At 47.0% G+C, this 27,242-nt stretch overlaps 1 protein-coding gene across 1 annotated transcript; it reads right to left on the minus strand.

Moving 5' to 3' along the window:
* LOC147895376 (glucosamine inositolphosphorylceramide transferase 1-like) lies at nucleotides 1–27,139 on the minus strand. Its single transcript, XM_087383560.1, has 5 exons — nucleotides 27,016–27,139; nucleotides 26,229–26,585; nucleotides 25,935–26,051; nucleotides 24,760–24,927; nucleotides 1–2,360 (listed from the first exon to the last, which is right to left on the minus strand). The coding sequence occupies exons 2-5, from the start codon at nucleotides 26,580–26,582 to the stop codon at nucleotides 687–689; spliced, it is 2,313 nt and encodes a 770-aa protein (XP_087239686.1). The 5' UTR covers nucleotides 26,583–26,585; nucleotides 27,016–27,139; the 3' UTR covers nucleotides 1–686.
* Nucleotides 27,140–27,242: the final 103 nt, after the last annotated feature.

A 27,242-nucleotide genomic window follows, 5' to 3' on the forward strand; every position in this document is an offset into this window, starting at 1 on the left:
TTCCCAACTCCAGTAAGAATATACATTCAATTCCCAATTCCCACCCCCAGAAAGAACAGGGCCTCCCTCTCCCATTCCCATGTCTATGTGAACACACGTGCGCATGGTCCCTAAGATGTCCATCCATGCACATGTTCCTTCCCCTCGCCTCTCGGTTGTGCACGCACGTGCACATATTTGTATGCACGTGTATATAGACAGGTAAAAAAAGGCTTACATAGATATGTATACATTTTTGTGTGCATATGCATGCAGATGGTCAGCCAAGTAAACAGACACATGCATATCATGCATGCAAACGGACAGCCAAGTAAACAGACACGTGCATGCATCCCTATGATGTCCACATACATGCCCCTTCGCCTCTCCCTCTCACCCACTCTCAGTGTGCATATATGCACACGCACACACTTGTATACATCTTTGAGTCCGTATGCACAGAGGCAGAAGGGCAGCCAAGTAAACAGAGATGTGCGTGCTCATTGTCTGTCTCACCGCATCTCTTTTTAAAGTGGAGCCTTTAACTTTTCTGCTCACATACAAGAAGTGATGTTGAAAGCATACCGTCAACACCACCAACTTTAACTGCAGGATACTAACAAATTAAGCAGAGTAGTGGAAATTGAAAGGCCAAGAGCTCAATGGGAAAGTGTATAAGCTTGCGCTGTCCACGGACCATCAGCCCCTTAGTAGTCCCAACCATCCCCACGGCTACCAAACTCCCATTTCTTCAATGTAAGGCCACCATATAGCTCAGAAAACTTCAGAAGGCAATTTGTTCTTTTCATATAATGGACTTTGGTGTCCCTGCTGATTGCTGAACTCGACAACTTTGATGTGTCGACAGCCCATGCAGGATGAATGTATTCAACCGTACGCGAGGCTGTACTGTTTGCTAAAAGAAAATTTAAAAGAATGTCCTCGCAATTAAAGAGCTCGTCTACCAGAACTCTCCCTTGTTCTGCTTCTCGACTCCAGTACTTTGAGAAAGCCACTTCACTATCTAGAAAAGCAGCACCTGTCAGGATCATATTGTATCCCCTATTGTTGCGGGCATACCTCTCGTTTCTGTATTTTAGAGGAGTCCCATCGATCAGTCGAGGATAGAAACCAACTATTCTTTCCGGATGGTCACGCCATGCTTTGAAAGCCCGCTCCAAATCATCACATGTCATCATTATATCATCATCCAATTCAAAGATAGCTCGTGTCTTGATCCTAGTATCAGGTTCGAAGCGATTGTTTAAAGAGTTTTTTTGCTCCACCCGAATGCGAACAGGTACTGCAGAGTCAAAGTCAGTTTCAGGGTTTGGAGGCTGCCCCTTATTCCAAATCACCACTATCTCTCGAACTGATGCGCAGCGAGAATAATGCTTGATATACATTTTAAGATTCCACATGCGTGCCTCATATGTCATCGTGACCATTGTGAACTGTGAATACTGACCCTTCACTGGATATGGCTCCTCCGCCCCATTTCCACCAAAGAAAGATCTTACTCCAACACAAACAGAAACAACACCAATGAAAAAGAAGAGAAGTAAAAGGGATGCACAGCTGCTATATCGTATTCTGCCTCTTATGGCAGAGCTACTCCTGTTCAACTTAGATAGGGCTCGGTGCAATTTTGATGTGACCTGAGGTCGTACCCACAAAGATGACACATCACTTCTCTTTCCTGCACTCAGGCACTTGCTCAAAGGGAATACACACCGTACAACACCAAAAATAATCCCAAAAAGGAGGATGAGTGAGACAAGAACCAAGAAAGCCATAGAACCCATGAAATACCGTGCAGTAAGGTCACCGGAGGGTACTCTGTCCCCATCCATTACTGCAATCCAATGTCCTGATGGTAACTTATGGGCATCCAAGTGGTGATAGCGCAAACCATTCCAAGCATTGCGACCCTTCTTTGACTCTTCTAGACCCAATGAAACCTCAATCTCATGAAACTTGGCTGTAGTGAGGATCTCAACTCGAAACAACCGCACTCGGCGCCCATAAGTCTCACCACAGTCTTGTCCCACCCGATAGAGCTGACCCTCATATACAAATGGTCTCCCACCATTGCGAGCACCTAAGCTCGGATCCACATTATACAGCGGGTTACCTTTATGTTGTTTCCAAGGACCAAAAGGTGTGCTTGCATACCAGATTTCAAGTTCCCCATTCTTTTTTGCACCAAACCTGTGAAAATCTGAGCCAAAAATCCAAAAATATCCATTAAATTCCACCATTGTTGCATCTACAAGAGGCCTTTTTATAAGGACCCTGTCTAAGGTCCAATCAAGAGGAAAATTCCGAGCACGATAGAGTCGAAGATCCCCCTTCTCACTCCCTTCTGGCATCATGTATACCTGCAAAGCAAGGAGCCATGGTTTTCACACCGAATTCATTCAAACAATGCTGAAATTTGCTAAAAAACAAATAATCTCTCATTTCCCCTATACATCTCCTAGTGGACACCTGCTGCAAAAACAGTGGACAAATTTTTGTTCGAAGCATAGTTGACTCTAAGGGAGATACGAGTTGAACACACTAGCAAGCTGTTTTTCACTGTGCAATTTCGCCAATGCGTAAAAAGCCAGCTCTATGCTAATAACTTGCAAGGAAAAGGAGGACAAAGATGAAGTGAAACTACCTTCATTATGAAACTTTTTAGACTTTGGGAACACGACAACATTTCATTACAACAATTTCAAAGCCAGCAAATGCAAAAGAGAATATAAACCTGTCAAGAACTGTACAAATTCTGGGCTTACAAGTTACTTCTGTAAAGTACTAAAAAAAATTTAAAACGAATAGAATCACATATGGAGGTGAATGGAAGTTTACTAATTTTCTAAAGACACAAACAGTTCAAGAAAAAATGAAAGAGTCAATAGTGGAACACAAAACGAGTAACTTCCTTTTCTACTTCTGCACATGACGAATTACGCGCACACTCACATCCTTGCAGCAATTAATACAATGCCAACGTGAAGTGCATCAAGCACAAGGAGAAGCATCAACAGGTTCGACATTCAAACAATAAACACAGCACACCAAGGGTTTAGCATGCCTATAAGTGCAAGCATGCATGCCATGCACATGTGTGACCTTGGACGGTGGAATACTTTTCGTTCTCTCTTCACCTTAGATGGTGTATCTCAGATGGTGCAATAATTTATGTAATGGATTGTGAGCTGTCTATCTGCATGATCACAGGAGAAAATATACAAGCAAGGGGGTTTGTATGAGTCGACATTGTACATGGTAGATAGCTTTATTTGACGTTCTTATTACTTTTTTTTATGTTTCTTGCCTGGGGCTAGTTTTCTGAGTATTTGTGTCGCCATGCTTGCCAACTCTAGGTGCTAAAGGCATGGATGTGGAAGTGGTAGTAGCAGGCCCTCCTATCTATGATGGGATATATAATTTTTTACCTTATGGGTCACTCATTTATAATTGTTCGAATGTTCAGCCCTCCCCCTCCCTGCTTAGTTTACTTTTACAGGATAAGTTTGGGCATGTTCCTGGACTTCTCCAGGAACGTGTTTCTTTGGTGCAATGGTTCTAACGATAGTATGGGAAAAATAGAATCATGTATTGGTGTTATTTTCAGAGGATGAGTTTGGGCATGTTCCCTGATCCCTCTCTCTCTATATATACAATGCAGTTTAGCCACAAGCTTACAGATCAAGGAACAAAAAGCAACAATTGTCCATGGACTGGTAGAGCCATAGTTTTTTCCATACGTTACCATACGCATACGTCATACGAGTATGGAAGGATGATTGGAGTATGGTTCAGCCCCTAGGGCTGAAACATACGTGACCCTAATTTTACTCAAAAACATTTAGAAAGATATACATTGTACACATTACACTGACATACGAGCTACAAACTTTCAAATTGAAACTTCAGACTTCAAACTTGTATTAATATTAAAGTCATGATCCATGAAATTCCAGCCTCGACCCTCCAGAGACCAGGGTCATCCGGAATTTGGATTCTGATACATAGTGTCAATGATAGATCAATACTACACCAAACATCATGATCGGGTGAGGGCAAAGCCCACGATGACTTTATTTTTCTGATTTGAGGTCATTTTGGGGCCTATTTTGGAGGCGGAAGTTCTCCACAAGCACTGAGAAAAAGGCCCTATTTTTTGTTGTGCGACCACTGCTCTGCAGGTCGGTGAAAAGTTGCCACAGAAATTGCATCGTATGCCTGTGCGCAGAGATACTGGGAGTTACAGAATCATCCTTGTTGCCTGTTGATGCAAAATCGTCACTAGAAGTGACTGTGTGGTCAAATACCACTTTCATCAGTTTTGCAGATTTGCCCGTGTGAGGCAAAAGCTGTGCTTTTTTTGCAGTGACAGAATATTTTGCAGTGTTCTGTAATGGCGTCTGATTCTCTTTCACAAATTGTCACTGAAAAGCTTGACAAGTGGCATCCTCATCCTCATTATCTTGCTCATCCTCATCCTCATCATCATCATCATCATCAGTGCCATCCTCCTCCTCCTCTTGCTCCCCGAGCCATCCTTGAGGCCAACCACAGCCAAAGTCCGCCAACAGTGTACGGAGTACGGATTAGAATAGTGCTAAAATAATGCTAAAAATGTGTTTTCCAAGGTTTTGGCCAAGCATGATCCCCCCTCCCGAACAAAACACCCCCCCACACACACACACACAACAAAAAAACCAAACCACACCCAAAAAACACACCTCACAAAACAAAGCCCCGTCCCCACAAAAAAAACCCCCAAAAAAACATATGGAAGGCCGTACGGATGACGTACGGAAAAACCATCTGTACGTACGGATGCAACTATGGGTAGAGCCATCGAATGTCTTCCGCAGTGGGCAGCCGATCTCAAACTGGGTAGCAGTTGCTGGAGCTTCTTGAGAGAGCCAAATGCTTCCTTTTGCAGTCTATTGCCACCATACAGCACGCCTTAGTGAGGATCAATCCAATGTGGTACCTGTAATCCAACTATGTTGAATGGGGCATAGGCAATCTAACTCCTAGCAACAAGCCAAGATAGCATTCCCTGCTTTCCAGCATGCCCTCTTCGCACATTGGCACTGCATGCGGTGTCTCTCACCCGAGATGAAGTTATAGCTTTTGATCAACCCAATTTCTCAATGTTACTCTGATACCATGTGAGAATCACCAAGGTACAGACGAAGATGAGATATTTCGAGTGATACTAAAAGTTAATGCGTTCCTGTAAGTACAGTCAAGGATTGCAAGTACAAGACCTGAGGACAACAACTCTCCAATACTTTTATCACTAGTTTGGTTGTTCTTTTTAGCAGTCCAAAGAAATTACAAGAAAATCTCTCTCTCTCTCTCTCTCTCTCTCTCTCTCTCTCTCTCGCGTGTTGCCTCATTGTCCATCTCTACCCTGCCTCTATGTCGCCTCAGGCCCCCCATGCAGCAGCTCCTCCACCTGCCTTTGTTCCTCCCTCCACTTCTGCATCTCCATCTTTGTTCCACCCCACCTCTGCTCCAAATCCAATTCCAGCTCCAGCTTCATGCTTCAACTCCACTCCAACACACCATGCAGCACTATCACCTCCACTCCACCTCCTGCTTCACCTCCTATCAGCACACCACGTAGCGGCAGCCTTCGCTTGTTCTCTCTATCCCCGAGTTGGGCTGAACACCCAGTCCAACCTTGGTGGTTATCTTTAACTAGAGGGTGCAGTCAGATATTATGGCCAAAGTGGAGCATAAAAGCTCCTCAAAATCTCCTGCAGCCTTGACTAAAAGGGAAGAATCCTATAGTCTACAGCTGCTGCTTCTTCCTACGCGAAGACATACCAATAGGGGACCTTACCAGGCCCATTATTGGGCCCCCAAGCGCAGATTTTCTATTTAGAGCAATCAGTGCGAGACCTAAAGTTACAGATGGCAGTTTTAGTAGCCCGAATCTAGGACCTCGAGCGACCAAGAAAGCAAGCCGTAATCGCTTAAGTAATGCAGACCTACACGCTCCTCCTCCGGAATTAGTCTCCACAGTCAAGGAGCTTGTTCAACCAGAAGTGCAAACAATCAAGAAGGAAGTGATTATAGAGGTTGACACAAAGGTAAATAACACTAACATGAGATTACGAAGCACAAAGCCAGGCAGAGCAATGCACTAAAGATCAGGATAGGACGCCTTCCTAAAGGCTGGTTCGATAAGGAGGATACAAATAGTGAGACTCTAGTACAAATCAAGGCAGCCACCCGTGGCATTGAATGGCCGGAAGAAGACAAAGAAGGAACAGATTCCACAACTTATGTCCACCACTTTGGAGGGCATGCTATAATTACACTTAGCACCCAAGATAAACGAATCAAGCTTCTTCGCTTGGATAGCCTAGGTATTCACACGAGCTCAGCTGAGCCCACACCTCTAACGGTGGTCATACAAGAAGTGGGAGCAAAGGTTTCATCAAAATATATGCCTTTTTCTATGCATAGCCCTTTGCCACAAGGTGCACTTTGTACCCCACTTCATGCCAATTGCGTTCTTGCCGAGAGGCAAGTCGACCGACTCCCAAGTGTGATTTTTCTTAATGGAATCAATTTCCGCTTGCATTTCCTGCATCCACTGCACATTATCTCGTTGGATCATCAAAACAGTCAGGCTCAACTGCCTCAATTAAGTTGCTGACCCAAGCAGACTCAGTTATTGGCATCCTCAGTGTTGTCTCATGTGTCACTCCAAGTACGGCTAGGAAGTGGTGTAAAAAGCTTGTTGTCCTCAAGAGTGTGGAGCGGACAATGGGGTACTGATCTTGCTTCCTGCAATACTGTATTTTCCGTGCCATGGCATCATCAATCTCTTGCTGAGAGACAGGATCAGCCATGGGCTGAACAGAGGCATCAACTACTAGAGTACCTCGCTGCAAATTCTGATTCTCCACAACATCGAAGGAAATCGGCAGCAGTCCGTCAGAGGCAAAAAGGACCCTCATTTCTGTAAAACCAGCAAAGGGTAGATCTGCATTTTCAGCAAATATAACATCCCAACTAATGATAACCTTCTTGGTCATGGGATTATAAAGTCCATGCCCCTTGCTTTCACTGCTATAGCCAATAGAGATCCACGTTTCTGCCTTGTCATCAAGTTTGCCACGCAATTCTTGAGGCACATGTGCATATGCTACACAATCCAAATGTATAAAAATAGCCGACCAAACATGCTTAAGTGTCTTCCTGGAACACCTATTCAAAATATGATTCAAGCACATAATGGCTTTCATCCAAAATTTGTGAGGTAACCCTTTCGCTTTCCACATGCATCCCCCATCTCCGAAAGTGACCAATTATTTATTTCAGACTTCCCATTCTATTAAGGAATATATCTCATCGTAAACTGATGGACAATGTCCTTCTCAACTAAAAATTGTTGCAATGCCTTGGACACCCCCCCTCCATCTAAATGGAGGGTCTATATCCTACAATGCCTTGGACAAAGTCAACAAGCTACTTTGATATACCCAATAGCTATTACTTGTCTGAACCCACAAATACACATGCATCGCTTCCCAAAATTGTGGTATAGCCATGGAAACCAAAGGCCATTCAGGCATGCATCCCACCTATACAATTTCAATTTGGTGATCCTAGGAGCAAAATATTCGACACCAATGCTCTTTGATATGGAGACAAGGAGCCGAATGATGCTTAAACTTGATGACTCGTTAAGCCAAAAAGGACAAAACCTTTGGAATAACCATGGCAACAAGAGGCCGCTTTCGAAAGTCACCAACAATCCATCGAACAAATTTTCCAACAGCTTAGGAGTATCAACTTTGATTTTGACGTGCTCCACCCATTCAACAGTCAACACACAAGCCTCACGTAACCAAAAGGCCTTGCTTACCCACCCAATCACCCTGATAGTGACTTGGAATGTTCATGGATTCCACAATCATGCCAAGTAGCAACCAAAGCGCATAATCCTCCGTCAACAATTTTAGACAACCCTATTCACGGACAGGTGGACGTTCTTATGCTTCAGAAGCGTATGTTCTCACAGCTAGATATTCAAAAGTGTGGTCATGCTCTAGCTTATAGACTGTAATGTAACCTAACCAAACTGCCATAGTTAAGATGACTGTCTGCATTGTGCAATGACTGAATCCTCTACTGCAAGTGCTTCTGTGACCTCCCCCCCACCCCCTCTCTCTCTCTCTCTCTCTCTCAAGCATCAAGTCAATAAAGACTGTAGTCTTCCAATGATGACAATCATGTTGCAGTTTTTTTAAAATCATAAATGGCATAAGCAATAACCACAAAAAATAACTCTGTATCGACACGTGGTAATAGATATGAGATTATTTTTTATTCTTGGAATGTTAAAAACATCCTGAAGAGAGATTTGATCACCAGATGCTGAAGTTCGTTCAATTTTGCCAATACCTCTCATGACATGAGGCATTATTTGGCACAAGTCACAATGCCCCCTTAGGTGCATCATTGAAAGAAAAGAAACGACTTTTTGTAAGAAGTTATGTGCTTGGAAGCACTATTATCAAAGTACGAAATACTAAATGCATCCAAGACAGCCATGTATCAATCATGAACCGAGACATCCCATTGGGCAACATTGCTTGAGACGAGTGCTCCTGCGAGCTTCCCTCTCCCCCATCGCTAAGCTACCTCCACTCCCTAGCCCCCCCCCCCCCCCCCGCCGCGACCACCCCCACCCCCTGTCTCTCCGCCCTCGCCTCCCGCTCGCTATCCCCCTCACCCGCCGCCTCGCTCACCCGCCTCCCATCCCCCCGCCTCGCTCGCCCGCCTCCCACCCCCCGCCCCCTGCCTCTCCGCCCTCGCCCCCCCGCCCGCCCTCGCTCACCCGACCCGCCCCCTCGCTCACCCGCCTCGCTCACCCCACCCGACCCCCTCGCTCTCCCGCCTTCCATCCCGCTCCCCCCCGTCCCCCGCGCCCTCACCCGCCTCTCCGCCATTCCGCCATTCCGCCCCCCCTCGCCTCCATTCCGCTCCCCCCCGCTTCCTTCCGCTCCACTCGCCCATTCCGCCCCCCCCGCCTCCACTCCGCTCCCCCGCCCTCCGTTTCACCCCTCCGCCCCCGCCACACCAACCCCGCCCCCCCGCCCTCCCGCGCCTCCCGCCTGCCCCGTACCCTTCACCCCGCCTCGCCCCGACCCCCCCCGCTCACTCACTTCGCTTCGCCCGCCCTCTGCTTCACTTCCCCACCCCGCCTCCACCCTCCGCCTCCTCCACCATCCCTTCCACACCCAGGCGCCACCCTCCCGCTTCGTCTCCCCTTTTGGGGTGGCAGCCTGTTCTTCATCGGAAGCTTGCAGTTAGTCTTGGCAGTATGGCGGCCCCCTGCCCGGATCCGGAGGCCCAGTCAGACCCTCCCTCTCCAGATGCCTACCGCGTTATCCTGACAGAGCAACAATCATCTCGTGTGCAGGAGGTTGCCACTGACTTTGCCCGTACCTCTGTTTACGGTAGAGTCATTGGACACTCTCTCTCCAGAGCAGCCATCAGGGACTGGCTCCAGTCCACTCTCCTGCTAGAGGATGGCCATATTGAGGAGGTGGCCCTTATGGGAAGGGGCATCTTCTGGCTCAAACTCTCCAATGAGAAAGCTGCGAGCAACCTGATTGCCGGTTCCCCCACATCGGTGGATGGAAAGATTATCATGATAGTCCCGTGGTACCGTGGATTCAGCGCAGCAGATTTTGATGTTCGGTTCCGTATACCTCGCCACCCAGTGACACTAGTTTTTCCAGGGCTTGCTGCTGAGCTACGGCCGATTGTCAGGGACTTGGGCTCCCATTTTGGATGGGTTATGCACGACACTTTCGCCGATGCGGTGACCACGGCAGGAGCCCCCCGAGTCCGAGTGGCTGTGGCAGACCCTGCGACCCTCCCTGCAGTGATCGAGATTGTGACAGATGCCGGCAGCATCACCCAGAGCATGATAGTCACCGGACAGCCAGGTCAGTGCCTGAGGTGCCACGGCTTTGGGCACTTGGCGGCTGCGTGCCCACGCTTCGCCAGCTCATCTCGACCCCCCCCGCCCCCGCCTCCTCCGCCCCCGCCCCCCCCCCCGGACAGTCACGTCAGGAGGAGCCGAGGCAGGCGGAGCCCGGTCCAGAGTTAGTGGGTGGCTGGACCGAGGTTAGAAGGAAAAGAGGAAAGAACAAGAAGATCTCGAATAAAGGCAAGGAGGCAGAGGTTACCCTTCCGGCAGCAGCACCCCAGAGACCTGACAGGCAGCCGCCCCAGGGACCTGGGAGAGCTTCTTCGTCGACGGCAGCCCGCCCTTCACAGCCTCAGATCCCCCTCTCTCCCGCTCCCCCGCCCCTTTCCACTCAGTCCCAGTCCCTTCCCTAGTTTCCCCTCCCTTCGCCCGACCCGCAGCCTCAGCCCCCGTCTCTTCCTCCTCAGTCTCCTCCTCCTCCCTCTCAGCCCCAGCTCCAGAGGCGTCCCCATCCCCCCCCTCCCTCCGCTCCCCTCGACTCCTCTACAGTGTTAGCTGCACCTTCGGCTTCCCAGCCGAGGGCAGCCCCCGCTCCGCCTCCTCCACTTGCTCCGCCAGTCGCCTCCGTGGAGCTCGAGTCGCCTACCCCTCAGCCTCCTCCCCCTCCCCCCTGCTGACAGGACACCCGGAGTCTACACCACCACTGGAGCAGGCTTCCATGGCCGCTAGCCCCTCAGTGGCAGACTCTGATGGGTCTCAGCCTCAGGAGAGAGCGCTTCCTCGAGACTTTTACAGATCTGGCACCTGGGACTACTTGGACGTGGCCGACCTTGGGACCTTCCCGGCTTATCTCGACATCAGCATCTTCCTGCTCCGCAAAGGGGCGGATGGGAAGATTGTCGCCTTGGCCCCTAGGGATGGCCCTAGCTTCGCCTTCACGTTCCTCAGCGATGGCACCGAGACCTGGACAGACGACTCGGTTTGGGAGGCGCTCAGAGAGCAGACGCACGCCCAGGTCTGTTCCTGGATAGGCCCGTCCGGTGGGCAGCTTCTCGAGACTCAGTGGTCCGAGGGCGATGTGCGCCTGCGGTGGCGTTGCGCCGCCAAACGCTTCCGACTGATTGTGATCCTCAGACCTACCCTGTCATGGCCTCTCCCCCAGGATGTCAGAGCTTGGTCCCATCAGAAACTCCGAACCTTCTATGGGATGACCACTTCAGAGATCTCGAGCTGGCTCGAGAAAGCATTTGTTCATGGCACCAAAGGCCTCTCGCCTTTGTTGAAGGTGTTGAAGGACGGGCAGGACGATCCCGTCTCCCCCTCCAAACCTTCTCATAAGCGGCAGCGCCTCCATTCCGACATGCCTGATTCTTCATCGACTTCGACCGCGAGCAGACAGTTGTTCGCAGCTCCCCATCCCTCGCCATGAGCCTACACCTCGTATCCTGGAATGTGAACGGGTTTCACTCTTCTGGCACCCGTGGTCCGAGGAAGCTCATTTTGCGACAGGAACTTCAGCCTGCAGTGATTGGTCGTTTGGATGTACTTCTGCTCCAGGAGCACAAGCTCTCTGCGGCTCATTCCCGTAGCTGCGGGAAGGTTCTCCCTGGACGTTCCTACACTTACTGGGAGCCCTCGATCGGCCCACAGGGGAGGAGTGGGGGTGTCTGTACCTCCGTGTGCGAGCAGTTAGCCCAGGGAGTTTTCGGTCATGGCACGTTGATCCCAGGCCGAGCCCTTTGGGTAGGCCTGGATTTGGAGGGATCCAAAATTGGAATACTCAACATTTACGCTCCTACAGACCTCCGATGCAGAGCCACTTTCTGGAGGACACTTACAGGGATTCTTCCAGACATGGATTCCTGGATTGTTGGAGGTGACTTCAACAATCTGGAGACATTGGAGGACCAGCAGGGCAGAGGTCCGGAGTTCACAGGTATGGCTCAGGCAGAGCAGTCAGCTTGGGACTCCTTCATCTTCGCGACAGGAGGTAGGGACAGTTGGAGAGACCCGTCCTTCCGGCGTTGGCACGGGAGCCTGGACTTCTCTTGGGGCTTCCGCAGGGAAGGAGGCAAACTCCTGGAGAGGCTTGATAGATTCTATGTCAGTGATTGGGCCATCAGTAGAGGCGGTCAGGCGGGTATAGTTCCAGGGACGACACTTTCCGACCATGCGCCGGTACTCCTCTCATTAGATTCGGCAGCCCAGACCCTTCCCCCCCGGTCATGCAAGATTCCCGATTCTATTTTCTCGAGGGAGGACGTGCGTAGCAGTATTTGCAGTCTTTGGGACAGAGATTGGGGGGAGTGCACGGATTTGGTGGACTCAGTTGCGCAGGCTCTGCAGGAGTCCAGCCAGATCTGCCAGCTAGCAGCCCTACAGGTTCGACAGGAGTGGTGGAGTAGAGAGAGAGCTCTTCGGAGGGACCTCGCCTCCATTCAGCGACTCCAGCAGGCTTCCTCGGGCTCGGAGGAGCTTCGGATCCAGGCCCTTCGAGCCAGAGCCCTCCTGGAGGAGACACTCCAGCGCCGCTCAGAGTTTTCCTATCATGCCTCTCTCTCCTTCTGGGCTCGGAAGGGTGATCGGATGTGCAGGGAGTTCTTCAAGACGCATGGCCAGAGAGCTGCAGGTGATCAGCTTCGGAGTCTCAGGACAGCGGATGGTCACATCGTTACGGATTCGGGGGAGGTCCTGGGGTTGGCCACTGACTTCTACAGGACCCTCTTCTAGCAGGAGCCGCTTGCCCCTCGTGCTAGTCGTGCCCGTGAGGAGGTGTGGAGGCACATTCCATCCCTGGTCCAGCCTAGCATGCAGGCGATGTTGTTGGCGCCGTTTACCTCGGATGAGATGCTGGAGGCCTTGATGGCTATCGACAAACAGAAATGCCCAGGAGAGGATGGGCTTCCCCGAGCATTCTTCACCTCCTTCTGGGACCAGATCCATCAGCCCCTCCTTGCAGCTCTGCAGGGGATTTTCAGCAGCGGTTTGATGCCAGAGAGCCTCTCTTCGGGACTGATTTGCCTCATCCCGAAGGGAGGAGATAGACAGGAGATCCGCCAGTGGCGTCCGATCACTCTCCTTACTACCGCCTACAAAATCCTCGCCAAGATGATCAGTGCCAGAGTTCGGCCTCTACTCCCAGACCTCATTCATGACACTCAGACAGGCTTTGTCCAGGATCGCAGTATCCTGGATAATGTCTTCACCTTTTCAGAGGCGGCGGAGTGGGCCCAGCACAGTGGATCACACCTTGCCATTCTACTTCTCGACTTTGAGAAGGCCTACGATCGCGTGGACTGGTCCTTTTTGGAGGGGACTCTGGAGCGGCTAGGTTTCCCGGCAGGATGGATTCAGGGTATCTCAGCTTTGTACAGGACAGCGTCTAGCAGGGTCATCATTGGAGGCAGGATGGGTGAGCGCTTTAGCTTGGAGAGATCAGTGCGTCAGGGTTGCCCCCTTGCTCCTTACCTGTTTCTTTTCTTCGCCGAGGCCATGACTTACTACCTTCGGGCGAGGTCTACCGGAATCCGGGGGGTTCGCCTTCCACTTCGGGAGGACACGGAGCTTCTGGACTCGGAGTACGCAAATGATACAGCCCTTTATGTCCAAGACGATGAGAGGATGCTAGAGAGGGTGCGGATGGCCTTGGAGGTCTTCTGCTCGGCCGCTAGTGCGAAAATCAACTGGAACAAGTCAGTTGGTTTTCTCACAGACCCTGGGGCGTGTTCTCAGTGGGGGCGATTTCTGGGTTTCAGATGGATTCCACGGGGACAGACAACTAGATACCTTGGTTTCCAGGTTGGCCTAGACATCACGCCAGCTCAGCAGTTTCTCCCGGTGCTAGACTCCATCCGACGGAAGCTGGCTTTCTGGAGCACTGCTAAGCTGTCTCTTGCAGGTCGTGCCCTGGTAGTTAACCAGGTCCTGCTAGCCACGGCTTGGTATGTGGCTTCCTGCTGGTGCTTCTCGAGATCCAGCGTGGCACAGCTCAGGAGGTTGGTTCGGAACTTCCTTTGGTATGGGGAGGATGGTCTTGTATGACAAGCTCCACTCTTGTCAAAAGTGATGATATGCCAGTCACATATATGGTAGCTAAGGATGTGTGCTGGTTGATGCTGGCGAACGCATGAGCATGCACACAAAACTAGAGAGCGCTTTACTCACACGGAAGACCACAAGCCACTATGCATGTTATTACTAGAAAGCTAAGTACAAAGTGCCATAGAAAAAGGCAGCTCCCACAACATATAAAATGTATATCCTACAATCAAGCCATGATAATGGAACTTGACGTATTGCTCCATGCTACTAGAATAAGTGAATATAAGTCTAGTCATCCAAGGGGCTTGAGTTGCTACTTGGACAAGGTCTCTTCAATAGGTCCACAAGCAATGCACTCCTTTGTGAGGGGCTCTGAGCCTAGCTACCTCTACTCTATCGAATATCAATGAGCAATCACATTAGGGCATTGTCATTGTGTTGATGAACAATTGAGATCAAAGAATCTCGACCACTTACTTGTATGTTGGACTATATGTTGCATGATCTTGCAGCTTGCAACCTGATCGAATCTCCAAGTAGGATTCTCCTCAGCTGAAGGATTAAAAGGGGTAAACACCTTCATGCTGTGTATCTAATGAAGGGTAACACTAGCTTTGATGAGGTAATGGAACCATAATCTAACCTCATAGTACACACCTCTTCATGCACATACACTTTGGAGTACACACCTTTTCATGTGTGACCCTTCACTCTCTATATACGAGAGGCCCAACTGTAAGGACGACACACTACAGACACTCAAGCAATACAAATATTCCTTGTTCTCTGCTATTTCAGTCTCCTTTCTATTCCTTAGCACATTTCTAATTATTGTAAATCTAGGATTTCTTACAGTTGTATTAGAGCAAATTTCGCTCTTACCTGTAGGAAATGCCCCCCACCTTCTAGCGCCTATCTGATACATCTTTTTTCGCTAAAAGGATATCCACACACGTTGTGCATGGAAGAGATGGAGAGAATGAGCATAAAATTTTTTAGCGCCAACCCCACCTAAAGTCATCAGTGGCCTCTCCATCTCCCTCACATCACGAGTTGATGTGAATGGACACGACAAATATCGTGTCTTTTGATGTGCTTGGGCTGTCCCAAAACCAAGGGACGCACCTTTTCCACCATTGGACACACCTTTTAATGAAGAGTTTTTGACTCCTCACCCAAGGGACACACCCCATCGTGGAAAAAAGGACACATATTTTTGTGTGGGGACACCCCTCTTAAAAACACGGTTACACCCCTTCATGAAAAGGTACACCTATTCCAAGGGTCACACCCCTTAGAATAGGCACACCCTTTGGCACCAAGCACCACCCTACAAAACGGCAACCAGCCCTAAACCTAAGGCCCAACCCAAGATTACCCTTGCGTTCAAGTAACCCAGCCTTTAATTTTGGGAAAAGCAAGGCCTAGCAGTTATTGCAGCCTTCGCAAATCGGCCTTTGGCGTCTCGTAAGTTGCGCCCTCTTCTCGAAAGTCGCGCCTGCTGCTCCGTACAGTCTATCATGCCGATTCTGCCCCTCCCTTGCCGATTTCTGCTTGCCAGCCCATGCCAAGCCTGCTTGCCAGCCCACACCAAGCTTGCCGTTTTCTGTTTCCAGGCTTTGCTCAGCCTTTGGCGGCCTTCCATAGTCACGCCAATCATGCCCTCAGCCTTCTGAATCTGTTTGCCAGCCTTTGCTCAGCCATGGATGTGTTCCATCGCCTCTGAAGAGTGACAGCCTGATGTCAATCTCTGCACAGCCTGCTCTATCTCTTCACCTCGCCATCTCAGCCTGCAAACAGAGGCCTTGCTGTCCAGCAAATATCCTCAGCCAGCCCCTCTTGTACAAGAAAACCTCACCTCTACACAACAGATCGAGATCCTATGTGGTTCGTGGTTTTGCTGGCAACATATTCTGCCCCCCACCGGACTGTTTCGTCGCTGAATCGCCTCCCTCTACAGCAAACCCTAATTTCGAAATTTGAAGCCTGACATCAAGACCTCCTTCAACTCGCAATTGATGCTGTACTTTTTCCAGCCCGAAGCCCTCCGCGGGTACACGCTTTGTTCAGCACAGTCTGGCAGCTATAATCTATTCCAGGTGGATTCTTTCCATTCTATTTCTAAGGATTCTCTTTCATATTGTTATTTGCTGCTCATTATCAAATTACAGCAAATGAAAGCCCCCTCCTTAAAGCATGGAAACCCCTAGAAATGCCCTAGTCCCTTCAAGGACACCTCATGCATCATCTATCACACAATATCGTGTTCAAATTGCACAACCAGCCCATTTCGGAGCTTTTGCATCGTGGGTCTTTTGTGTCATGCAACACAATTCTCAAAGATTGATCTTCGTTCAAGTTATCATCAAATTCACATACGAGAAGGCGATGAGTACAAGACAACTTTTCGAACAAAGTACCGACACTATGAATGTTTGGTCATGCCTTTTGGGTTAAACAATGCCCCGGCCACATTCATGACACTAATGAACGACATCTTCAGGCCTTTCCTCGATAAGTTCGTCATCGTTTACCTCGATGACATCCTCGTTTTCAACAGATCCTTACATGAGCACAAACAACATCTTCACCAAGTTTTTGAAGCTCTCCGCGCAAATTCTCTCTACCTCAACGTTGAGAAGAGTGAGTTCTTCAAGACCCAACTCGAATATTTGGGACATGTTATTTCAGCTCAAGGCATCTCTGTGGATCCCAAGAAGGTCGAGGTAATCCGAAACTGGCCTACTCCTAAGAATGTTCATGATATCCGCTCTTTTCTCGAATTGGCAAACTTCTACCATACAAAGGTCTATCAGTTTTCCGAGATCGCAGCTCCTATGTCCGAATTATTGAAAAGCACAGCAGTTTTTCAGTGGCTTCCCGAAACAGAGTATAGTTTCCAACAACTCAAGCAAGCACTCACTACCACACCAGTTATGGCTATTGCTGACCCAAACCTTCCATTTGAGGTCATGACGGACGCTTCCGACATCACTACAGGAGCAGTCTTGATGTAAGAAGGCAAAGTTATTGCTTTTGACAGCCATAAACATTCCGATATCCAAACCCGATACTCGGTTTATGATAAGAAGTTCCTTGCCATTGTACATGCTTTTCGCTCTTGGAAACATTATCTCATGGGAGCCGACTCGGTGGTCAAGACAGACCATCATTCTCTAGAGTATATCTTTACTCAGCCAGTCATGAACGCTCAACAAGCATGCTGGATTGAGTTTCTGGCCAACTTTCACATGACCATCGAGTACATTCCAAGACTACTCAATGTAGTTGCACATCCTCTCAGCAGGTTAACTCTAGCATCAGCTACGGTAATCTCTACATTATCTGTGGATGTTCTGAATTCATTCAAAGGGAAGTATCTCAATGATAAAGACTTCGGCACAGCAGTACAAGTTCTTTCAAAAGATCAACCTTCGACTTCCCAACAGAAGATTTTCTCATCCTATTCTTATACGGACGACCTTCTGTATTATCAAGATCGCGTCTGTGTACCACATGACAAGGATGTTCGGCGTCTTTTGTTAAAAGAGCATCATGTAGTTCCTTATGCTGCCCATCCAGGCATCAACAAGACTTACAGGTTACTCAGTGCAACATACTACTCGCCTCAAAGGAAAAGCGACGTCATCAAAATGGTTATATCTTGCTTATCTTGTCAACAAATGAAAGCAAGCCGACGACTTCCAGCAAGACTTCTTCAGCCTCTTCCAGTTCCAACTGAAGGGTGGGAAAGTATTTCCATGGATTTCATTACAACACTACCATGATCCTCCAGATGTAACACTCAGATTATGGTAATTGTTGATCAATTGTCCAAAATGGCACACTGTGTTGCTTGCAAAAGAAGTGCATAGGCTCCAGACATCGCCAAACTCTTCATACAACACATCTTCCAACACCATGGATTGCCCAAGAATATCGTATCCGACAGAGATCCTAAGTTTACTAGTCACTTTTGGATTTCACTCTTCGAATCTTTGGGTACAACTCTACTGTTCAATTCAGCCTACCACCCAGAATCAAATGACCAGACTGAAAGAGTCAACCAAGTTCTAGAAGAAATGCTTCGACATTATATTCAGTCATGCCTAGCAGCTTGGGAAGAGTATCTACCACTCCTTGAGTTTGCTTATAATAACTCTTTCCATAGTGCCATCAGCATGACTCCATTCCAAGCAGCTTATGGACACACTCCGATTGTACCAATGAATTGTGTACTTCAACATCCAGTGGCCCTAGCTGATCAACTGGTTCAAGAAATGCAAGACATTCTACTCCAAGTCAAGGATCATATGCGAAAAGCGCAAGAGCGGTATCAACGGTCCACTAACAAACATAGATGTCACCTGGAATTTGAAACTGGTTACATGGTGCTATTATTTATAGCCCCACATCGCTACTACAAGACGGTTAAGTCTGTGTTTCCTAAGTTGCAACCAAGATACTATGGACCTTTCCGGATCGTCAAGAAAAATTCACCTTTAAGTTACAAATTGGAATTACCACCATCATGGGGTAAAATCCATCCGACATTTCATATTTCTTGGCCAAAGACGTACATTCCAAGCGATGAAGCAGTTCCTCCTGCAGGTGATTGTCCCAGAAATCGAAGACGATTATGTTCTCCTTATTCCTAAGCGTATTCTGGACCATCGACAACGAGAGACTCAACATCGACTTATCATAGAATTCCTTGTTTTTTGGCAAGATCTAGACGACTCCGACGCTACTTGGCAATTTGATGAAGACTTACAAGAGTACCCTGACATTTTACAGCAGTATTTTCAAAATTTACCATGATATTTTCTACATCAGTTCATTATCTCCACCAGGGTCTTATTTTGAGTCGGAGGGGATGTCACGATTTGTGACGTATTCCTTTCTCTATACCTTAGACTTATGAATGGTTTGATGAATGGACACTTGTGGAAGGGTATGCCCTTTCGACGGGACACTTCCTATGAGGCACAACCCTTCACAAGAGACATTCTATTGAAGAGACACTCCCATTGTAATGTACCCTCTCATCAAGGGTCACACCCTTCACAAGGGGTATACACCTCTTCATGCACATACACTTTGTAGTACACACCTTTTCATGTGTGACTCTTCACTCTCTATATAAGAGAGGCCCAACTATATGGATGACACACTACAGACACTCAAGCAATATAAATATTCCTTGTTCTCTGTTATTTCAGTCTCCTTTCTGTTCCTTAGCACATTTCTAAATATAGTAAATCTAGGATTTCTTACAACAAAGATCTAGCATTCATGCAGGCTTGCAAAAGCAAGCAGTGAAGGAGGCCACTAGTGAGCTCACAAAGCTCTTCATATAGTGTGCAATACCCTTCATAGTCACTAGAAACGTTTCGTATGTTTTGCCGTTTCACTGTTTCGACAGGTTTTGTTTCGTTTCGTGTTGTCAAACGAAACGGATAGGTTTCAAATTGATACTTAATATATACCCTTATAGGTACAAAAAGATATGTTATATTTAAGTTAGAGTGAATAAAGAGAAATATAAAGTCAAGATACTAAAAGGAAATTCAAAACATAAACACCTTGGATTCTAGAAAAACGGGGCAAAAATGTTTATTTTGATTTGGGCAAAACAAAGGTTCCGTTGAGAGCGTTTCATCCTATTTCAAAACGTTTCGTTTGTTTCGCGTTTCGAGGTTTCGAAGAGGACAACACGAGTTTTCATGTGACTATGATACCCTTTCACGCAGGAGGAGTGTGTACAATATTTTAGTGTCTTCTTGCAAGGGGACCATGTTCTTCAGAGCCATAGACGCTTCCACTACAGGTACAGTGATTACATGGTTGTATATTTGGGAGCATATACGAGCAGCCATTACCGAGATACATGCTGAAAATGTGATGCAGGTGGTGACAAATAATGGCAGCAATTGTGTGTCAATGGGTGCTATGTTAGAAGATGAGTTCCCTAAAATTGTGTGGACACCTTGTGCCTCACGTTGCCTTAATCTTTTGATGAAGGACCTAGGGAAGATACCTTGGATTGATGCCATCTTCTCCACAGCCTGCAGTATCATGAAGTTTGTCACAAAGAGACCCAAAGTCCTCAGCATCTATCGAGCTTACAATGAGCTTGAGCTACTGAAACCTCCAGCCACAAGGTTTGCTTACATGTTCATAGTGGTACAAACTTACCGTAGTCTAGTCCCTCTAAGCAAACTTGCTCTATGCTTCGCCATAGTAGCTTTCTTACATTTCTAGCTCTACAGTTCGACATGTGCACTTTGTTATTGCCAATGTCTCTATTTACCTTCAGTTTTGCTTGTCTAATTTGGTGGACATGAACTTGTCTTTGCCTCATACCACCTTTTAGACTTGTCATCTCCTCGTGTGTGTTTCTCTTGTTCCATCTTCTTCTACCACCTTTTAGTCTTGTTCCCTCCTCGCTCGACTTGGCTGACTTTTTCACCTTTTACTCTTCCCACCTTGCTCGACTCGCTGATGCTCTTTGTCTCTCCTTTGTCCGCTTGTTTGGTAATTCCTGTTACTTATGTGCCTCCTTTGTTTGTTTGCTCGGGTTGCTGTGCTATTGAGTTTGTTTATGCTTGTGTGGTTGTTTGTACTTGTGCGTTTGTGCTTTTGTGGTTGTGCTTATGTCGTTGTTTGTATATTTAAACTTTGGTTTTTGTTTATGTTGGTTGTCTCTTTCATGGGTTTGTTTGTTTGCCAATGTATGTTGTCCATTTCGGGCTTTTGTGGTAGTGTGTTAAATTGAACGGGTGATGCAACGAAGAATGGAGGATGAACTTCTATTGTTCCGTAATCACAGCCTCTCCTTTGGTCAACCTACGGCTAGGCTCCGAGAGAGACAGTTGCAGCCTGTCTCTTGGTGGGAGAAATATGGCAACTGTACTCCTACTTTAGTAAGAGACAAGTTACAATGTCACTAGCTAGAACTTAGTAGTTAAGCAATTTGAAGTTATCTACTACAAATATGTTATGAAGTTATTAAGTTCCTGATATCTATCTCTGCTTAAATGGCTTATGGCAGAAACGCCTTGCTATATGTATTCTCTCACAAGACTGCAGTTCCGGTCCTTGCGAGAGGAACTCGAGCACTTGGACCCTCTTTCACACAAAGAGGAACAGATTGAACACGGCTCAATTGGAGCAGTTGGTGTTTTGTCATTGCAACCTCCATCTCCTTGAGTTCATCGTCGGCTGCCCCGAACCTCGCCAAGTGAATGTAGACAAGGTGGATGTGGAGAAGATGAAGGCCATACCAGATATCCCACGGGAGGAGATGGACATATACTCCATGTTGTATGAGGAGCTGTCAACACCAGCACACCACACACGATCGCAGGCTCAACCGTCTGGAGATGGTGCTAGTACTTCAGCTACACCCGATCCTGATGTTGATGATTCTTCTTCAGACAGAGACACAGATGCCTCATGCTCATCTGAGGAGGCAGAGGATGACAATGGCGAGGAGTCCATGGATGATGCAGATGATCAGTACTAAGTAGTGATGTACCTTGGTCCTTGAGTACGACTGTACAGACTATAGTGCTAGCCTCCTCCTAGTCATGACACTTCAGATGCATCATAAATGCATGATGCATCCTATACTATGTTATTATACTTTGGACCTTGGTGGCAACTGCTTTTTTTTATATCATCCATGGGTGCTTTTATTTTGAGTCTTGCATGAGTCATGAGTCATGATCATGGAATTTGTGGATCATGATCATCTATGGACATTGGATGCTTTCAAGTTTCAAGTTTCAACTTGTGTGCTAAGTTTAAAGTACTTCAAACTTCTAAATTTCAGATTCTTGTAACGTCAAACTTGTTAGTCATGACACATGTTGATTATTGAAGCAGCATTCAAGAATTTAGAATCATAGAAGCATGCATGATGCATTGATGTTTCAAGTATAGATAATTGTATTATGTATGATTTGCACTCTATTGATAATGATATTATGTATAAAAAATAGATTTTTATGCATAAATTGTATCATATTGCCGTTTCTCCCGTTTTTGTTTCGACAGGGGCCGAAAACTCCGTTTCCCTGGTTTTTCCCGTTTCCGTTTCGGCTAGCAACTATGATCACCTTATGTCCTATCCTCACTCCATGTGCTCACCCTTGCCATGGCCGGAGCCAAAGAACTTCCATGTCATCTGCAGCCCATTGATCGCCAAATCTAGCAGCAAAGTAGCAAGGGCGTTTGGCTTTAAATTGAGATGCTGCTCCATCATACCATATCCAATGTGCCTTAAGAGTATATCCCTGATCTTTTAGCTATCTATCATATAAAACAATGCTGAATGAAAAAAGTGTCACGTTGCTTATCATCTCAAATAAAATTTAAAATTGTTCTTCACATCAGATGACCCCATGCGGCAATACATTCTTGTGGAGAAAAACGATCACTTGGCTTGCATACTAGTGCATAGACTGAATTTCATTTTGTTCTTTAAACGAGTAATATTCAGCAAAGTTTACCACAAAGACCACCACACTATAAGAAGCCACTAAAGTGATGCAATCGTCCACAATCTAAATGAGTGATCCCCATTCAATTGTTGCTTCAAAGTTCACAGAAAGTTATGTGAATCAATGATCCATGCATCAAGCCTAGTCTGATGATCCAATTCAAGTCCTATCTAATATCATGCCCACTCTCACAAGACATTGTTTGTATGGGCGAGTTCTAGCACTTGATCCCATCCTTAGGTATGACATCATGTATCTCACATGCATGCACAATAAAATCCTCATCATCGAATAGGTCTATTATCATACAAAGACTGGATGTCCCTATCCTTCTAAATTTGTGCTTACGTATGCTCACTAAACCACTTCTCTCTACTGTTGAAACACAAAGATGGCTTCTTCATTTCTGGTGCAACATCACTTTTGGGACTTGGCCAAATAAAAAGATTGAGGAAAGGGTTTCTTCAAGAGTTTGAAATATTACATTTGGAAAAGAAGCAAGCTTGTAATTCCCAAACCTCCCCTCCCCCCAAAAAAAAGAACCCAAATTTTGCATACTCTACCCTAGAGGGTTTAGCATCATGCATCCTACCACAAGTCCCTATGTTTCTGAATTTTGCATACTTCCATATGCTCATGAAACCACTTCTCCCTACTTTTGAAACACAAAGAAGGCTTCTTCATTTCTGGTGCAGTATCGATTTTAGGACTTGGCCAGATACAAGATTGAGGGAAGTGTTTCTTCAAGAGTTTGAAAGATTATTTTTCGAAATGACACGAGCTCATGTAATTTCCACAAAAAAGAAATCCCTGCCCCCTGCCCCCCCACAAAAGAACCCAACTTTTGCATCATCCACCCTAGAGGATTTAGCATAAGGCATCCTACAACAAGTCACTATGAAATAAAACCTCCTGCCCCCACCCTCAAATACCAAAAAAGGGCTGCCCCAATTTTTCTATCATGACACTCTAACATTTAAGGCTTCTTTCATACATCAATGACTCCCATATGCATGCTGCCTTTATATGTTCTTCCCCTCGATGTCATTGTCACCGAAAATGTTTTAGAACTTGGCACATTTTGGAGTGTAAACCGTTCCAAAAATAGGGCTCCAATTCCCAAAACCCTAAGTTTCTTTCCAGGTCCTGGAAATGTAAAATTTATGGCCTGAATGACTAGAAAATGAAAAATATATATGCTTGTATAAAGCCCCCACTGAGGGCACATGTGATATTGAGAACAGCCACTTGCAGGCTGCGAGGAGCTTCAAAAGTTCAGCCAAGGCACTACAGAAGCCAACAGAAGCGCAGCAACAAAAGGCAATCAATCCAGCTCTTGTTCCAGCTCTCAAAAGTGCATCTGGGCAAGAGAGAAAGTGGAGACAGGAGCAGCAGCAGGGTGCAGCAGAGGCACTGGCAGCAGCAGCAGCAGATCTTAGCACACGTGTAGCGCTCATCCAGTGAGCGGAACACATAGGTGCAGAGAGAGTTTTGTGGATCCACCATAACCAGTGAAGACGTCATTGAGAGGTGTGCATTGGCCGGATAAGCAGTTAGGGCAACAGTTTATGGCCTCGGTTCCAGCACTAGTGGGCAGCCCCCCGCCGTCCGCAGTGTGTGGTTTGTGAGTACACCTTTTATAATACAGGTCTAAACATCATTCACATTTATATGTATGTGTGCACATCCCAAGTAGAAACTAGATCCCCACTAAAATACGAGAGAGAGAGAGAGAGAGAGAGAGAGAGAGAGAGAGAGAATGGGGGGGACGGGGGGGGGGATATACATCAGACCTGTTTGGAACTTCTAAGCAGTTTGATGCACCTTGAAACACAGACGCACATGCTCAAGAAGTTCCTTTGATATGTGTAGGCAAAGAACATGGTGATGCCTCCAAATGAGCAAGAAGGCAAAGTCTTGTGAGAGGCTAGGACTGGAATGGATGCGGAAAAGGATGCAAAAGGAAAAATAGTTTTCATTCCAACACTCATTCAATCGCCGCTAAAATGTACATTACATATCCATAAAATGAAAATTCAGAATCTTAAGCCTGATCACACGGGTAACACCCTGACACCCAAACCAGCTAAAATATCTAAGACTATATCTCGCAAAGGCTATAAGAAAACATATACTCTTGACAATACAGACAAGAAAACCAAAAGTCGTTCAATTCTTCATTAATCATATTAAAACAATTCAAGCACAACAAAAATACCGCATATGCAGAATTAGACAAAGTTCCAAACATGAGCTGACCTGTCCTTCATAATCAAACACAAATGGAAATGAAAGATGCCATTCCTCATCCAATGCAATGCCAAGGAACTTCCACGATGCACCCCCATCCAAACTTTCAGCAACCCCAATGTCGCCTTGCTTTGTAAGTGCATTCTTTGTCTCAAAAAAGATGTGCAACTTAGAACCCTGTATTGCAAGAAACCAACGTCACCACTTACTTCACAGGGACCATCAACCAAGGATATACATCCGACTCAAAACAGAGCTCTACAGTAATGCAACAAGCAGCGGCCACCTTGTATATCACAAAAAGAACATCCATGCAGTAAGAATCCTCTGGCCCAATGGGACTCAGTAGGCATTAAGTCTCCGGACAACATCACCAAAGACCTTAGGACTGTGCATGCTTGGAACTGCCCATCCCTACTCTTGCCTCTTCTGAAGAGTTATAAAGTGGTCCTAACTCCCCTAACACAGAGCTGCATCCCTCATCAGATAGAATTGAGTTTTAACGGCCTATTTCAAACAATGACCCATCACGCAATGCAACAGTAATGTAACAAGCAGCGACCACCTTGTATATCACACAAAAGATATCCGTGCAGTAAGAATCCTCTAGCCCCATATTACTCAGCAGGCATTAAGACTCCAGACAACATCGCCAAAGATCCTAGGACTGTGCATGCTTGGAACTGCCCATCCCTACTCTTGACTCTTCTGAAGAGTTATAAGATGGTCCTACCTCCCCGAACACAGAGTTGCATCCCTCACCAAATAGAATTGAGTTTAAACGGCCTATTTCAAACAATGACCCATCACACAATGCAATCAGCAATGTGCTTCCCCTATAGAAGAATTGCCCTCCTTGGCCATCATATCCTCATCCCAGAAATGGCATTTATAAACTTGATTTTTTCTACTGATTCCTGTAGTCGTTCACTTCAAGGGATACCTATTACTTGTGATGAGGCCCCTTACGCTTTCAGAGATCCAGGACATGATAACAGTCATCAGCTTGTGCTCCATCAATTCTCGTCAGGTTTATTGCATATCTAACTGGCAAGCCAAAGCTAAAAGGCCTACTTCAAGTGATCCGGGACTATCAATTCTCCATGAAGTGGGCTGAGGCATAATTCGAAGATCACCAAAAGCAAAAGAGCGTCGCTGGAGTTCAAAGGTGTGCTGTAACTAACCTGGATGTACAGAAAGGGATCAGCAACGAAAGTGCTTGGGTGGCTTGACACGGAGGCGCACGTCAAAACAGGATTTGCAACAGGCCATGCAGATCCTTTATCATTCCTTATATTCTCCTGCGAGGAAGCCACCAGAAAATACAATTGTTGAGAGACAGACAGAGATTAACTGCTCGCCTAATAGATCTGCATTCAGGCTCTTACAGTATTGACACAAAATTGACATAATTCTGCGGAGCTTCATTTGTGTCATGATACTCGTGGCTTTTGAGCTTAGAATACAGATGTACAAACCAGTTCGATCGGTTTCAAGGACAACGGACTGCTCCCGAAGTAAAGGCCGACAGACCACGATCCTTCGTTATCGCGTTGACATCCTGGTACAACGGCATCGGACAATGGTTTGGTGAAGGGAGAGAAAGTGAGCCATGCGAAGAACATCCCCAGAGCTCCGAAGAGTATGAAGGAGCTGACAAAGAACACAAGGGTCGAAGAAAGGAAGCACGAAGGGTGATGCAGCTGTTCGCGGCAATAAGAGCAGAGGCCTGCGGAATCCCATCCCCACCTACACCGGCACTTGACACTCATATCACAGCACCCGATGGAGATAGCACCTGCGTTGGTAGTTTTGAAGCCCTTCTCACCCATTTTCTGCAAGGAAAGACACAAAATGGAGGCGAGTCAATGAGTGGGAGCAGGGCTGGGAAGGTAGCGCGGGAGAGAATCTAGGCTCAGGAAATGCGAGAGGGCAAGTCTGGTGCCCGGGGCACGATCGGCATCGCAGAGAGGGGGGTTGGAGCTAGTCGCTGCTGCAAGATTTTATAATTTTGCGAGAAAAAGGGCAATGGCAGAACAAGCCTGTGTGATTCTGCGGTTGAGGCAGGCTATGGCGAGCAAAAAGGGAGGGCAAAAACAACAACAAAGGCAAGGAAAGACTGTGTGATTCTGCGGATGGGGGGGAGAAGGGAGGAAGGGGAGGCGAAGAGAGAATCGAAGGAGAAGGGGAGGGGGGGGGAGGAAGAGGAGGAGGGGGAGGAGGAGGAGGAGGGAAGCAAAATGGGAGGGAAGGGAGGGGACTTACAGGAGAAGAAGGGAAGGGACGCCATAGCCAGGGACGGAGAAGCTCAGAGATGGCGAAGGAGACGAGAAATGAAGAAGAAGAAGCAGAAGAAGAGATTGGGAATGGGTTCCATCAGGGAAAGGCGATCGGGACAGCAGCCTCTGGGGAAGGTTCCTCCCTTTTATACTTCCCAGCACTTATATTAATAATAATCACTTATATTAATAATAATCATAATTAGCACCCTG

Source organism: Dipteris shenzhenensis, chromosome 13, assembly GCF_047967505.1.
Source record: "Dipteris shenzhenensis isolate YYH24624 ecotype China chromosome 13, Dip_SZ_1.0, whole genome shotgun sequence".
Classification (NCBI taxonomy): domain Eukaryota; kingdom Viridiplantae; phylum Streptophyta; class Polypodiopsida; order Gleicheniales; family Dipteridaceae; genus Dipteris; species Dipteris shenzhenensis.